This window comes from Monocercomonoides exilis (assembly GCF_001643675.1).
Source record: "Monocercomonoides exilis strain PA203 chromosome Unknown scaffold50-658552, whole genome shotgun sequence".
NCBI classification, from domain to species: domain Eukaryota; phylum Preaxostyla; order Oxymonadida; family Polymastigidae; genus Monocercomonoides; species Monocercomonoides exilis.
This window is the reverse complement of record NW_027150595.1, coordinates 644,073-658,552: the sequence shown is the minus strand read 5'-3', so window position 1 is coordinate 658,552 and position 14,480 is coordinate 644,073. Positions and strand designations below refer to the sequence as shown.

General features: G+C 37.9%; 2 protein-coding genes across 2 annotated transcripts; both read right to left on the bottom strand.

Moving 5' to 3' along the window:
* Positions 1-6,661: 6,661 nt before the first annotated feature.
* MONOS_13303 (uncharacterized protein) lies at positions 6,662-9,691 on the bottom strand (the record flags this gene model as incomplete). The annotated part of the gene is made up of 4 exons (XM_067865996.1): positions 6,662-7,389; positions 7,468-9,516; positions 9,579-9,601; positions 9,660-9,691. 4 exons carry the CDS (start codon positions 9,689-9,691, stop codon positions 6,662-6,664), a joined length of 2,832 nt encoding a protein of 943 aa, XP_067721013.1.
* Positions 9,692-10,986: 1,295 nt separating this feature from the next.
* Positions 10,987-12,453, bottom strand: MONOS_13304 (uncharacterized protein; the record flags this gene model as incomplete). Its single annotated transcript, XM_067865997.1, has 1 exon — positions 10,987-12,453. The coding sequence occupies one exon, from the start codon at positions 12,451-12,453 to the stop codon at positions 10,987-10,989; it is 1,467 nt and encodes a 488-aa protein (XP_067721012.1).
* Positions 12,454-14,480: the final 2,027 nt, after the last annotated feature.

Genomic DNA, 14,480 nt, shown 5'->3' with positions numbered 1-14,480 from the left:
TTCTAACCTAACCTAACCCTAACCCTAACCCTCTAACCCTAACCCTAACCCTAACCCTAACCTAACCCTAACCTAACCTAACTCCTAACCAACTCCTAACCCTAACTCCTAACCCTAACCTAACCTAATCCCAATCCCCAACCCTAACCCTAACCCTAACCCTAACCCTAACCCTAACCTAACCCTAACCTAACCCTAACCTAACCCTAACCCTAACCCTAACCCTAACCTGCACCCTAACCCTAACCCTAACCCTAACCCTAACCCTAACCTAACCCTAACCCTAACCCTAACCCTAACCTAACCCTAACCCTAACCCTAACCCTAACCCTAACCCTAACCCTAACCTAACCCTAACCCTAACCCTAACCCTAACCCTAACCCTAACCCTAACCCTAACCCTAACCCTAACCCTAACCCTAACCCTAACCCTAACCCTAACCCTAACCCTAACCCTAACCCTAACCTAACCCTAACCCCTAACCCTAACCCTAACCCTAACCCTAACCCTAACCCTAACCCTAACCCTAACCCTAACCCTAACCCTAACCCTAACCTAACCCTAAGACCCTGACCCTAACCCTAACCCTAAAGCTAAACCCTAACCCTAACCCTAACCCTAACCCTAACCCTAACCCTAACCCTAACCCTAACCCCTAACCCTAACCCTAACCCTAACCCTAACCCTAACCCTAACCCTAACCCTAACCTAACCTGAACCCTAACCCTAACCCTAACCCTAACCCTAACCCTAACCCTAACCCTAACCCTAACCCTAACCCTAACCCTAACCCTAACCCTAACCCTAACCCTAACCCTAACCCTAACCCTAACCCTAACCCTAACCCTAACCCTAACCCTAACCCTAACCCTAACCCTAACCCTAACCCTAACCCCTAACCCTAACCCTAACCCTAACCCTAACCCCTAACCCTAACCCTAACCCTAACCCTAACCCTAACCCTAACCCTAACCCCTAACCCTAACCCTAACCCTAACCCTAACCCTAACCCTAACCTAACCCTAACCCCTAACCCTAACCCTAACCCTAACCCTAACCCTAACCCCTAACCCTAACCCTAACCCTAACCCTAACCCTAACCCTAACCCTAACCCTAACCCTAACCTAACCCTAACCCTAACCCTAACCCTAACCCTAACCCTAACCCTAACCCTAACCCTAACCCTAACCCTAACCCTAACCCTAACCCTAACCCTAACCCTAACCCTAACCCTAACCCTAACCCTAACCCTAACCCTAACCCTAACCCTAACCCTAACCTAACCCTAACCCTAACCCTAACCCTAACCCTAACCCTAACCCTAACCCTAACCCTAACCCTAACCCTAACCCCTAACCCTAACCCTAACCCTAACCCTAACCCTAACCCTAACCCTAACCCTAACCCTAACCCTAACCCTAACCCTAACCCTAACCCTAACCCTAACCCTAACCCTAACCCTAACCTAACCCTAACCTAACCCTAACCCTAACCCTAACCCTAACCCTAACCCTAACCCTAACCCTAACCTAGTTTGAACCCTAACCCTAACCCTAACCCCTAACCCTAACCCTAACCCTAACCCTAACCCTAACCCTAACCCTAACCCTAACCCTAACCCTAACCCTAACCCTAACCCTAACCCTAACCTAACCCTAACCCTAACCCTAACCCTAACCCTAACCCTAACCCTAACCCTAACCCTAACCCTAACCCTAACCCTAACCCTAACCCTAACCCTAACCTAACCCTAACCCTAACCCTAACCTAACCCTAACCCTAACCCTAACCCTAACCCTAACCCTAACCCTAACCCTAACCCTAACCCTAACCCTAACCCTAACCCTAACCCTAACCCTAACCCTAACCCTAACCCTAACCCTAACCCTAACCCTAACCCTAACCCTAACCCTAACCCTAACCCTAACCCTAACCCTAACCCTAACCCTAACCCTAACCCTAACCCTAACCCTAACCCTAACCCTAACCCTAACCCCTAACCCTAACCCTAACCCTAACCCTAACCCTAACCCTAACCCTAACCCTAACCCCTAACCCTAACCCTAACCCTAACCCTAACCCTAACCCTAACCCTAACCCTAACCCTAACCCTAACCCTAACCCTAACCCTAACCCTAACCCTAACCTAACCCTAACCTAACCCTAACCTAACCCTAACCCTAACCCTAACCTAGTTTGAACCCTAACCCTAACCCTAACCCTAACCCTAACCCTAACCCTAACCCTAACCCTAACCCTAACCCTAACCCTAACCCTAACCCTAACCCTAACCCTAACCCTAACCCTAACCCTAACCCTAACCCTAACCCTAACCTAACCCTAACCCTAACCCTAACCCTAACCTAACCCTAACCCTAACCCTAACCCTAACCCTAACCCTAACCCTAACCCTAACCCTAACCCTAACCCTAACCCTAACCCTAACCCTAACCCTAACCCTAACCCTAACCTAACCTAACCCCTAACCTAGTTTGAACCCTAACCTAGTTTGAACCCTAACCTAACCCTAACCCTAACCCTAACCCTAACCCTAACCCTAACCCTAACCCTAACCCTAACCCTAACCCTAACCCTAACCCTAACCCTAACCCTAACCTAACCCTAACCCTAACCCTAACCCTAACCCTAACCCTAACCCTAACCCTAACCCTAACCCTAACCCTAACCCTAACCCTAACCCTAACCCTAACCTAACCCTAACCCTAACCCTAACCCTAACCCTAACCCTAACCCTAACCCTAACCCTAACCCTAACCCTAACCCTAACCCTAACCTAACCCTAACCCTAACCCTAACCCTAACCCTAACCCTAACCCTAACCCTAACCCTAACCCTAACCTAACCCTAACCTAACCTAACCTAACCCTAACCCTAACCCTAACCCTAACCCTAACCTAACCCTAACCCTAACCCTAACCCTAACCCTAACCCTAACCCTAACCCTAACCCTAACCCTAACCCTAACCCTAACCCTAACCCTAACCCTAACCCTAACCCTAACCCTAACCCTAACCTAACCCTAACCTAACCCTAACCCTAACCCTAACCCTAACCCTAACCCTAACCCTAACCTAACCTAGTTTGAACCCTAACCCTAACCTAACTTGTCCGCACTGCCCTGCCACAACCGCTCGGTAGAAAAAATTTAGATTAGAGTATGTTTATAAGGGGACCACGTCCTTGCCACCTGCCAATTATCAAAGGAATCTGAGACCTCATATTTTTCGGTCGTTGATCTAAGATCACCACTTTTTCAGTCAAATTCTTCATATCACATTTTCTCACTAACCAGACCAATCTGGCCCGAGAAAAAAATTCAGCTGACTATTCGCGAATTATCCGAACTTTTGGTGAAATATCATCTTCCAATAAAAATTTTCACAAAAATCGATATTTTCAACTTTTTTCTCATTGACCTGACATATGACTTGGCTAATGAAAAAAATCAATTTTTTCAAAATTTTCGAATTTTTGACACTGACTTCAAAAATTCACAAATTACATGTAGTACACGCTGGTAAAGTCTCAGGTCTCGCAAAATTTTTTCATCGAGATACAATTTTTTTGATCCAAAAAATGACCGAAAATTTTCTCATAAAATTTTCATGAAAAATGAAAAGTCCATATTGTTCGATAAAAAGTGAATAGAATGATGAATCATCCATATTACAATCGATCTCACCACAAAAAACTGGATCTGAATCGAAAAAAAATTGAAAAAAATAAAAAATTCGAAATGACCAGAAATGACTGGACAAAAAAACAAACATTTTTTTCCAACTACTTTAGTCAAAAATTTTCAATATCAACACACATTTTTTTGTTGAATAACTCTTAATATAATCTACATTTCTGAAACACTTTGATTCAATCATCGTGAAATTTTCAAACAAAATATTTATTTCTATGAAAGTTGTCCCTTTGTTTTGAATGTATTGTCTAGGTTAATATATATATGAAAATCGTCTAGACTAAACGAACGAAAAGCTTAACCCTAACCGAGTACATGATAGATTTTAAAAAATTTATTTTATTATTCTTTTTGAATAAATAGAAATAATCATTCAATAATATTATAAGTCATGATAGAGAAATTGATTGATAATTTTGTGATAATCAATTATTAATATTTGCTGGAATAATTCAGGCATATTTCAACGCCCTTTAACCCTAACCTTCTCAATGCTAGATACACACATATTTATTTTATGCCAATAATAGAGTAACTGCTTGATAAACTTTGGTCATGCTTGAAAAAAATCTTTTTTCATCAGTTTGCGATCACGATCGAAGCCATTAAATAATGAATAAGAAATGAATTGTTGAAAATCCATTTATTGCTTGAAATAAGAGCAATAAAATTTAAATTTCTCTGCAATATATTGAATTGTGTGTTGACTTTCAAACTAGGTTGTAAAATTCTGAAATTATGCTGTCTCATTCTGAAGATTTCAGCACTTTTTATTTTATGTTGAATTCCTTTTCCTCCATTTTATGAACATCAATCATATCGATTGAATAATGTTAGTGCAATGCATTTCGTTCGAGTGCTGCAAGAAATCTTCTTTGTCATTTGCAGTGTTTGAATCAAATCAAACTTAGCTTTTCAATCATTTCAACTGCAATGCAATTGATTTTAAATCCAAATCCTCTTGTTCATCAGTGTGATAGTGTTTTTATTTTATCCAAATGTTTCATTTTTTTTTCATTCTTGAATATAAATAAAAAATTAAATTTAAGATGTGAATATTTCCAAATTTCACAATCTCAAAACCAATGATAACAATTTTTACTCATTGAACGACAGTTATTTCAACTTTTACACTTTCCCCAATTTCATGTGTAATGTTGATATATTGTTCATCAATTATATCAGTGATTTCATGACTATCTTTCAAAAATGAAAGAATAACCTTTTTGTTCATTATTATATTCTTTTGTATTAAATTATTCCATCAACTTCAATGTTAAATAGATAGTTCGTTTTTCCCGTTTTCGATATTCAAACTTTTTCATCGATCCAAGCTTTTCAAATTGAGTTTCTACTATTTTCCTTGCTGTGTATGTTATTCTTCGTTATCCTTTAGGAATGCAACACTCTTCGTTTTCTCTGAAGTGCATCATTGCATTGATCCTGGAATGAAACTGCATTCCAACAGCAACGCATTGTAATATTGAATATTAATGTGACAACCAAATATTAACACTTCATTTATCTCTCAATTCATCAGATAAAACAATATTTATTTTGTTCCCCAAAATAACAAATTCAAATTAATTCAGAAAGAAATTTGCAAGGAATGAAACTTCTTTTCTATGAAACAAACAGTTTATTAAGCAGAAAATCCTATAAACTAACTTAGAATAATTGTGTCACATCGGTAAAACTTATTTGAATGCCTGTGCATTTTAATCAATTAGCATAAAACTCTTTTGGCATATGTCTGTTCCTTTTTTTAACATTAATGATCAAACTTTGAAAAAAATCATTTTGTGGATAGATTTTTGATATTTCAACCTCCTATTCTTTAGGAATGTGCATGTGTGAATAGACTAATGATTTGCCGAACTGATTGAAATTGAAAAAATAAAAATGAGAATATTAACAAACAGATAACTCTCTGAGGAAAATGAACTTCCAAACAATTGAAAAGAATGTCAATTCTTCTTTTCTCCTTTTTCTTTCTTTTTGGAAGAGTTGAAATTCCCCAATTGAGGATGATCCTTTTTGTATTGCACATATTTTGTCAATTTCCTCTCATAAAAATCAGTTGACTTATCGTTAATTAGAGTACGAATCCGATCTCTGCATGAATTTTCCGTTCTTTCAAACAATGCTTTGCTAGCTGCTTTGAAGTCGTTGAACTCTAAAAATGATTTCATCAGTATCCTATCTTCCTCAGCTGTCCATCTGCGTCTTGATTTTGTTCCAAGTAACTTGTTGATTGGTCTATTCTCTCTAAGTGGAACTCTTTCTTTTGGTCTTTGAAATTTGAGTCTCGTTCTTCCATTTAAATACGCTTGTATTCCTGCTAAATAACTTCGAGCTGCTTCCACGACATTTTTATTCTCCTTCAGTTTCTGTAAGATATTGATTCTAGCTTGCTTCATGAATGTGTTTCCCTTTTCACACTTGACATTATGATTATTCAAATACGATAAAGCAGCCAACCGATTCAATCGTATCACACAACTATATGGGTAATACAGTCTAAACCGGATATAATCACATCGGTTTTTGCACAACTTTTTGTGACTATATCCGAATGTGATAATATACGATGCTGCTTTACACAGAAAAAAATAAATTTTATTTTATTTATTAATTAATTTTGGGACAAATTTTTAATTTTTGAAAATTCTTCATAAAAACGCATTTTTAACATGCGAAATTAATTTTTTGCGTAAATACATATTATTTTGAATTATTTGAGCACATTTCTGAAAAAGCGAAAAATTGAAATTTTTGATCAAAAAATCGATTTTTCATTGAAAAATCCACCCATAATGATAAAAATTGTGATTATATATTTTCAGCCCTGTGATTATATGCGATGAAAAATGAATGAAAAACAAGCAAAAAATGTCGGTGCATGGAAAATTGTGACTATATACGAATGTGATTATATTCGACGTGATTATATCCGGTTTGGACTGTATAGCTCACTGCATGTGGCTTTCAAAATCTCAAGAACAAAAAAGTCAAATGTGAGTATAATTGATTCCTTTTTCCATATTGGCTCGTTTAATTTGATGTTATGATAAACTTGTGGACTTGTAAGTGCCATATCGTAATATACATCATCCTCTACAGTTTCATCTGGAAATCCAAGCCTATTACCAATAATTACAGCCTTCTCAGTCTCTTTCACATATTCCCACTGAGATTTTGATATTAAAATCCAATTACCTACAAAAGCTGTTGCCTCCAGCGCCTGTTTCCTCTTTTCCTGGTTTTCCCCTGCTTTCAGCAAAGCTGAGCAAATAAAGCCTGATCTGAAGGAATGAAATCCGAACAGGTTATCTGGATAACCTGCTTGGACGGCTCTTTTTTTCAGTCGTACTCTCATTGCTCCCTTTCTAAGCTGCCAAATAAATTGCTCCTCCAACTCCTTAAGCTCCCATTTGTCAAAATTGGTGAGAGAGAGTCCAAACTCCTCCACCAAATACTGCTCCAGCCACCATATTACGTTGAGTTGATGTTTTTCATTAATTGCTCCTTCCACTGTGACACAGTGATTGTCACCATTCCACCCTTTCCCACACTCGAGATTAAACGTCACTTTGATAAAATTTGAGTTTGGAGGAGAGTAAACTCGGATGATATCCTTCAATCTTACATGAGCACAAGTATGTGCCCGAGCTCCTGTTGATTAAGCGAATAAAAACAGGGAAGCTTCTTGGGGCTTCTCAACTATCCAGTCGGGATAACATTCCAAAATACGTTGCAAATCTGTGACGATGAGGGGCTGTTTTTTCCACTTCTTCTCATTCTCCTTCCTCATTTTTGGTAATGGAAATCCTTTCATTTTCCTTTTCCTGTACCAAGCTTTGATTTCCAGTATTGCTCTATGGAATTTTGCTTTAACCTTATCTTTAACAGGTTTTCCTGTTCTTGTTTCGGAAATATTGTATAAAGATGATTTGATTCCATGCGTTATTGTTCCGATTGAATAACCAACTGCTATTCCAAGTAATTTTACAAAACCATATACTGGTTTTGCCTTCAAAGGAAACGGTTCTTTTTTAGCTGCTTTGCAGTAATCAAGAAACATCCCATAAACCCATTTGTGAGTTTTAACAGTTTCATCACAATAAGGCAATCCTTTTTCTGTGTATTGTTGTAATTCCTCTTTTGAATGTGATCTCAAAACTGTTTCAAATTTTGTGGGGGTATCATATGCGTATCTTGGTGTTGTAATCATTGGTGTTGTTGAATTTGAATCGTCAGGAAGAGGCTCAAGTGTGGAGGTGTTGATTTTTCCGTAAATATCTTTCAAATCTAATGCATGTGCATTTTCTTGTTCAAAAGAAATGGAATCATTAATCGTATTTTCATCGTTTTCCAATGATTCAAGTTTTTCTTTAATAATAGAAATATTGCTTTCATTCACAAGAACTGACACTTTCCTGCTTTTTGACTTTTGCATTTGTGACGGATCATTCTCGATGATTGTTTTTCGTTTCTTTTTCAATGGATGGCATAATGAATGCTGAAAATCCTTTTCTGTTTCAGTTGATTCTGAGCTTTCTTGTTTAAATAATTCTTTTTCTTTGTCTTCATCTTCTGATGCACAGAATGATTGTGATGAAGAATCTTCTCCTTGAAAGTTGTTTTGTCCACTTTCTGGCATAAATAAATCCTTTTCATCCTCGGATAAAACTGAATCATCAATCCATGAATCCAAAATTGATGGAAGGTTTATCATGAATTCCGTTTTCGATTTTCTTTGATGATAGTATCTGCAACTGCTTTGGTTGGATTTTTCATTTTGATCATCTCTCAGGTCTTCTTTTTCAGCATAATCACTTTTTTTGTTTTCTTTTTCCTTTATTGTTCGCTCCATTTCCATTGTTTTCTTATTTGTCATCTTGTGACAAGATAAACTAATTGTTGAACAATCTGTTGAACTCCTAATGCATGCTTGAGAATGATATTGTGAACTTGATTTTGTATCGTTTTTGAATTGAACTCTGCTTGTGTATTTCATTCTCTTTTTGCATTTTCTCGAATCTTTAAATTTGGATTTTGTTGAAGTTTGCATTGGGTCGTTTGAAGATTCTGTTGAAGATGATATTTGCTTCGAGGAAGTTGATGAAGTGGAAGACGAAGAAGAAGAAGAAGAAGAAGCAGAAGCAGAAGAGGCTGATTGAGCTTTTTTCCTTTTCTTTTTTGTTAATGGTTTGTTTTCATTTGAATCCAAATGGTTGATGCAATTTTCATCAAGATTCTCTTTTCCAGATGCATATAAAGGTCGAGGATATGGTGAATGATGAGCAAATTCTCGAAGATGATCTAATGAGGGTTGAGGAGCTAAATTTTTTTGAAGTGTGGAAAAATCATCAGCAACTGGGATCTCATCATCTTCCACAAACTTCATCAACCACGCAGATATTGAATTGGAATATGGTTTTTTTTCGATTTCTTTTGAAGGAGTGGCAGCACTGCTCTTCGTAGGAACAGAATAAAGAAGACGAGGACAATACAGCATCGGAGTCGCTGTGACATCTTCATATTCCTGTTCAACCGAAGAAATACGAAGAGGAGAACTTGGACAGGGAATCGAAAGAGAGGAAGAAGGAGAATGAGGAGGGGTGATAATTGGTGAATGAGTGACTGTGAGTTTAGTCGAGGAAGGAGGAGAAAAAAATCCGGGTTCTGATGGAGAAAGAATTGCTTCATTCACATTGCTGTCATTTTCTTCGCTTTCTTCACTTTCGTCACTGTCAGATTGTTCTTCGCCACTGCAACTTCGAATTTTTGATATTTTTTCTGTATCAATAAGAAGAAATAAATAAATTATGAATAACAATTTTAAAGAAGAAATTACGAACTTCCCACTTTGACTCCAGGAAAACTGCAACATAAAGAAGCAAAAAATGAAAAATGAATAAATTAATCAATAAAGTGCATACTAAGAATCTCGGAATGCTCTATAACTTTGCATTTCAGTTTTGATTAACGAAGTTATTATTTCTTTAAATCAAGAAGTTTTGATCCAATTATATAACTTCTCGTTTGTTATTTACGAAAAACAATATATTCCTTTGACGTTTTATGAAAAGAAATTCACCTTTCTGATATTTTTTAGAATCATTTAAAATTGTTTGAATGAAAAACCACATATTTCAGCTCTCAAAAATTTGAAAGTTTCAATTTGTTTCCTTTTTGGATTCACAACTCATCCAGATAAAAAACTGAATGAAATTGGAATGTATTCCTTTGTTACTTAACGGATAGATATAAATGTTTGTTCATTATTTGGAATTGATGTGAAAAACACATAAGTTTGAATGAAATCAAAAATTACTTCATACAAAACGGTTTGGTACTTTAATCATGTGGTTAGCCAATGAACACTTCCCAATAATGCAGTATGTTTTATGTTTAAAGTGTGCAGAAGCTCAGTTGGTTAAAATGTTTAATGAAATATATTGATTTATTCTAAATAAATATTTCATTTTGATCATCAGATTTTCCAAAAAGATAAATACATAAAACAGTTGAAAAATGAAAATACAATTGCAATTATGTTTTTATTATTATCTCAAAACTTCCAATCGAAAATTAAGACCTTTTTTTGGATTCGAAAAGCGATCAAAAAAAGATATTGTTTGAATCAATGAAAATGAAAAACGAGCAATTTCATTGACAATTTTATTAATTTCATATATATATTCCATTAATCCATTTTCACTAATCCAACAATTTTTTTGTGCGTTTTGTTGCTAATTCGTCAAGATTCGATAATTAGAAATAGATTTTCATATTCTTTCCAATCAAAATCAAATTTCAAAGGAAATATATATCATTAAAACATCAAACAATATTCAAATAGTTCAATATTTTTTGTCAAAATTGAAAATGAAAATTATAATAAACTAGGTTAGGCTTTTGTCGGATCCCATAAATATAATCAACAAAGATATAACCCTAATCTAAACCTATGAAATGAATCGCATAAATTGCTGAGACAAAATGAAATAGAATAAAAAATAATTGAAGATTTATAGAAAGGATATCAAAATGATACTTGTTTGAAGAATTTCCTAGAGTATGTAGAAAGATAGAAAGTCACTTCAAAAGAAAGAAAAAAAAAAAAAAAAAAAAAAAAAAAAAAAAAAAAAATAATTGTCATGCTTTTCGATTGGATGGAGAATAGCCTTTATTGAGAAATCAGTTAATAAGCAAATTCTTCTGAATCATCGAAAACAACACATTTAACACAAATTAGATAAATTCTCATAAGGATTTATCAGTCTTCATCCATTCTGGCGGTTCTGTGTTCACATATTTAATCCAGAGCATGGCCATTGTCTGTTTTCCCCAACCACCTTTTATTGTTTTTTCGTGTCTCATCCATTCTGGTGGCTCTGTTTTCACAAATATTATCCACAGCATTGCCATTGTCCACCCATTTTTGTTGCAAAGTGTATTTTCGTGTCTCATCCACAATGGCGGCTCTGTTTTAACATATCTTATCCAATGCATGGCCATCGTCCATCCGTCCTTATCAGCAAGTGTTTTGTAGTGTCTCATCCACAATAGTGGCTTTGTTTGCACAAACTGAATCCAGTGCATGACCATCGTCCATCCCATAGCATCACACAAAGTTGTGTCATGCCTCATCCACTCTGGTGGTTCTGTCTTCACGATAGCAATCCATATCATCGCCATTGTCAATCCGTGTTTATTTCCAAGTGTGATATCATGTCTCATCCATTCAGGTGGTTCTGTCTTTACACCCCATATCCAAAGCATGGCCATTGTATTTCCATAATTGTTGCCAAGTGTGATTTCATGTCTCATCCACACTGGTGGCTCTGATTTCTTATCGATTATCCACCTCATTGCCATTGTCTCTCCTTTATCATCGCCAAGTTTATTATCATAAACCATCCATTCTGGAGGTTCTGTCTTCACATATTCAATCCATTTCATCACCATTGTCCACCCATTTTTGTTGCAAAGTGTTACACAATGTCTCACCCATTCTGGTGGTTCTGTTTTGACATCTTGAATCCACAGCATGGCCATTGTCTGCCCGTCCTTATCGGCGAGAGTAATTTCATGTCTCATCCATTCTGGTGGTTCTGTTTTGACTTCTTGAATCCACAACATGGCCATCGTTGATTCAAAATTGTTGCGAAGTGTAATGTCATGCCTCATCCATTCCGGTGGCTCTGTCTTCACATATTTAATCCATATCATTGCCATTGTAAATCCGTCCTTATCAGTAAGTGTTGCATCGTGTCTCATCCACACTGGCAGATTGGTTTGAACAAATTGAATCCATAGCATGGCCATTGTCTGCCCGTCCTTGTTGCGCAGAGTGATGTCATGTCTCATCCACACTGGTGGCTCTGATTTCTTATCGATTATCCACTCCATGGCAATTGTCTTTCCTCTCCTATTTTTAAGCGCAGCATCGTGCCTCTTCCACTCTGGAGGTTCTGTCTTCAATTTTGAAATCCAGAACATAGCCATTGTCTGCCCGTTCATATCGGCGAGAGTAATTTCATGTCTCATCCATTCTGGTGGTTCTGTCTTCACACTTTCGATCCATATCATTGCCATTGTTTTTCCCTCCTTATCTCCCAGCGTTATATTGTGCCTCATCCACACTGGCAGATTGGTTTGAACAAATTGAATCCATAGCATGGCCATTGTCTGCCCGTCCTTGTTGCGCAGAGTGATGTCATGTCTCATCCACACTGGTGGCTCTGTCTTCACACTTTCGATCCATATCATTGCCATTGTTTTTCCCTCCTTATCTCCCAGCGTTATATTGTGCCTCATCCACACTGGCAGATTGGTTTGAACAAATTGAATCCATAGCATGGCCATTGTCTGCCCGTCCTTGTTGCGCAGAGTGATGTCATGTCTCATCCACACTGGTGGCTCTGATTTCTTATCGATTATCCACTCCATGGCAATTGTCTTTCCTCTCCTATTTTTAAGCGCAGCATCGTGCCTCATCCACTCTGGAGGTTTTGAATTGACATTTTGAATCCACAGTATGGCCATTGTAGATCCAAAGATATCTTCAAGTGTAATATCGTGTCTCATCCATTCCGGCGGTTCTATCTTCACAAACTGAATCCAATACATCGCCATTGTTTTTCCCTCCTTATCTCCAAATGTTATATCATGTCTCATCCATTCTGGAGGTTCTGTCTTTACATTCTCTATCCACAGCATGGCCATTGTTTTTCTCTCCTTATCAGCGAGAGTAATTTCATGTCTCATCCATTCAGGTGGTTCTGTCTTTACACCCCATATCCACAGCATGGCCATTGTTTGTCCATATTTGTTGAAAAGTGTATTATCGTGTCTCATCCACGCTGGTGGATTGGTTTGAACAAATTGAATCCACATCATGGCCATCGTTGATTTAAAATTGTTGCGAAGTGTGATATCATGTCTCATCCAATGTGGTGGTTCTGTCTTTACACTCCATATCCAAAGCATTGCCATTGTATGTCCATCCTTATCAGCGAGAGTAATTTCATGTCTTATCCACATTGGTGGCTCTGTATTTTTCTCCACAATCCAAAGCATGGCCATTGTCCATCCATATTCATCAGCGTGTGTGATATCTTTAGTCATCCATTCCGGTGGTGCACTCCAGAAATTGCTTTTCCAATGATCTGCCATCGTCTTTCCTTCCTTATCAGCAAGTGTGACACAATGTCTCATCCATTCTGGTGGTTCTGTTTTGACATTTTGAATCCACAGCATGGCCATTGAACATCCTTTATGATTTGTAAATGCAATATCGTGCCTCATCCACACTGGTGGCTCTGTTTTGACATCTTGAATCCACAGCATGGCCATTGTCTGCCCGTCCTTATCGGCGAGAGTAATTTCATGTCTCATCCATTCTGGTGGTTCTGTTTTGACTTCTTGAATCCACAACATGGCCATCGTTGATTCAAAATTGTTGCGAAGTGTAATGTCATGCCTCATCCATTCCGGTGGCTCTGTCTTCACATATTTAATCCATATCATTGCCATTGTCTGCCCGTCCTTGTTGCGAAGTGTAATGTCATGTCTCATCCACACTGGTGGCTCTGTATTCACATTTTGAATCCACAGCATGGCCATTGAACATCCTTTATGATTTGTAAATGCAATATCGTGCCTCATCCATGCTGGAGGTTCTGTCTTCAATTTTGAAATCCACAGCATGGCCATTGTCCATCCGTACTTATCAGTAAGTGTGATATCATGCCTCATCCATTCTGGTAGTTCTGTCTTCACATTATAAACCCAGTGCATCGCTATTGTCCATCCATATTTATCAGTAAGCGTGATATCGTGCCTCATCCATCTTGGGGGTTCCGTCTTTAAAATGTTATTCCAATACATGGCCATTGTCCTCCCATCCTTTTCAGAAAATCTTGCTTCGTGCCTCATCCATTCCGGCGGCTCTGTCTTCACGAACTGAATCCACAGCATTGCCATTGTTTTTCCCTCCTTATCTCCCAGCGTTATATCGTGTCTCATCCATTTTGGCGGTTTTGTTTTGACATTTGCAATCCAGTGCATGGCCATCGTGCTTCCATCTTTGTCGCAAAGCGTGTTTCTGTGCCTCATCCACTTTGGCGGTTCTTCCTTTTTCTCGATGATATAGCGCATCGCCGCTGTTTTTCCTTCTTTGTCGCACAATGAATAGTCATGGCTCAACCAACTTGGTGGATCATCCTTTACATTCATTTTCCAATAATCGATCA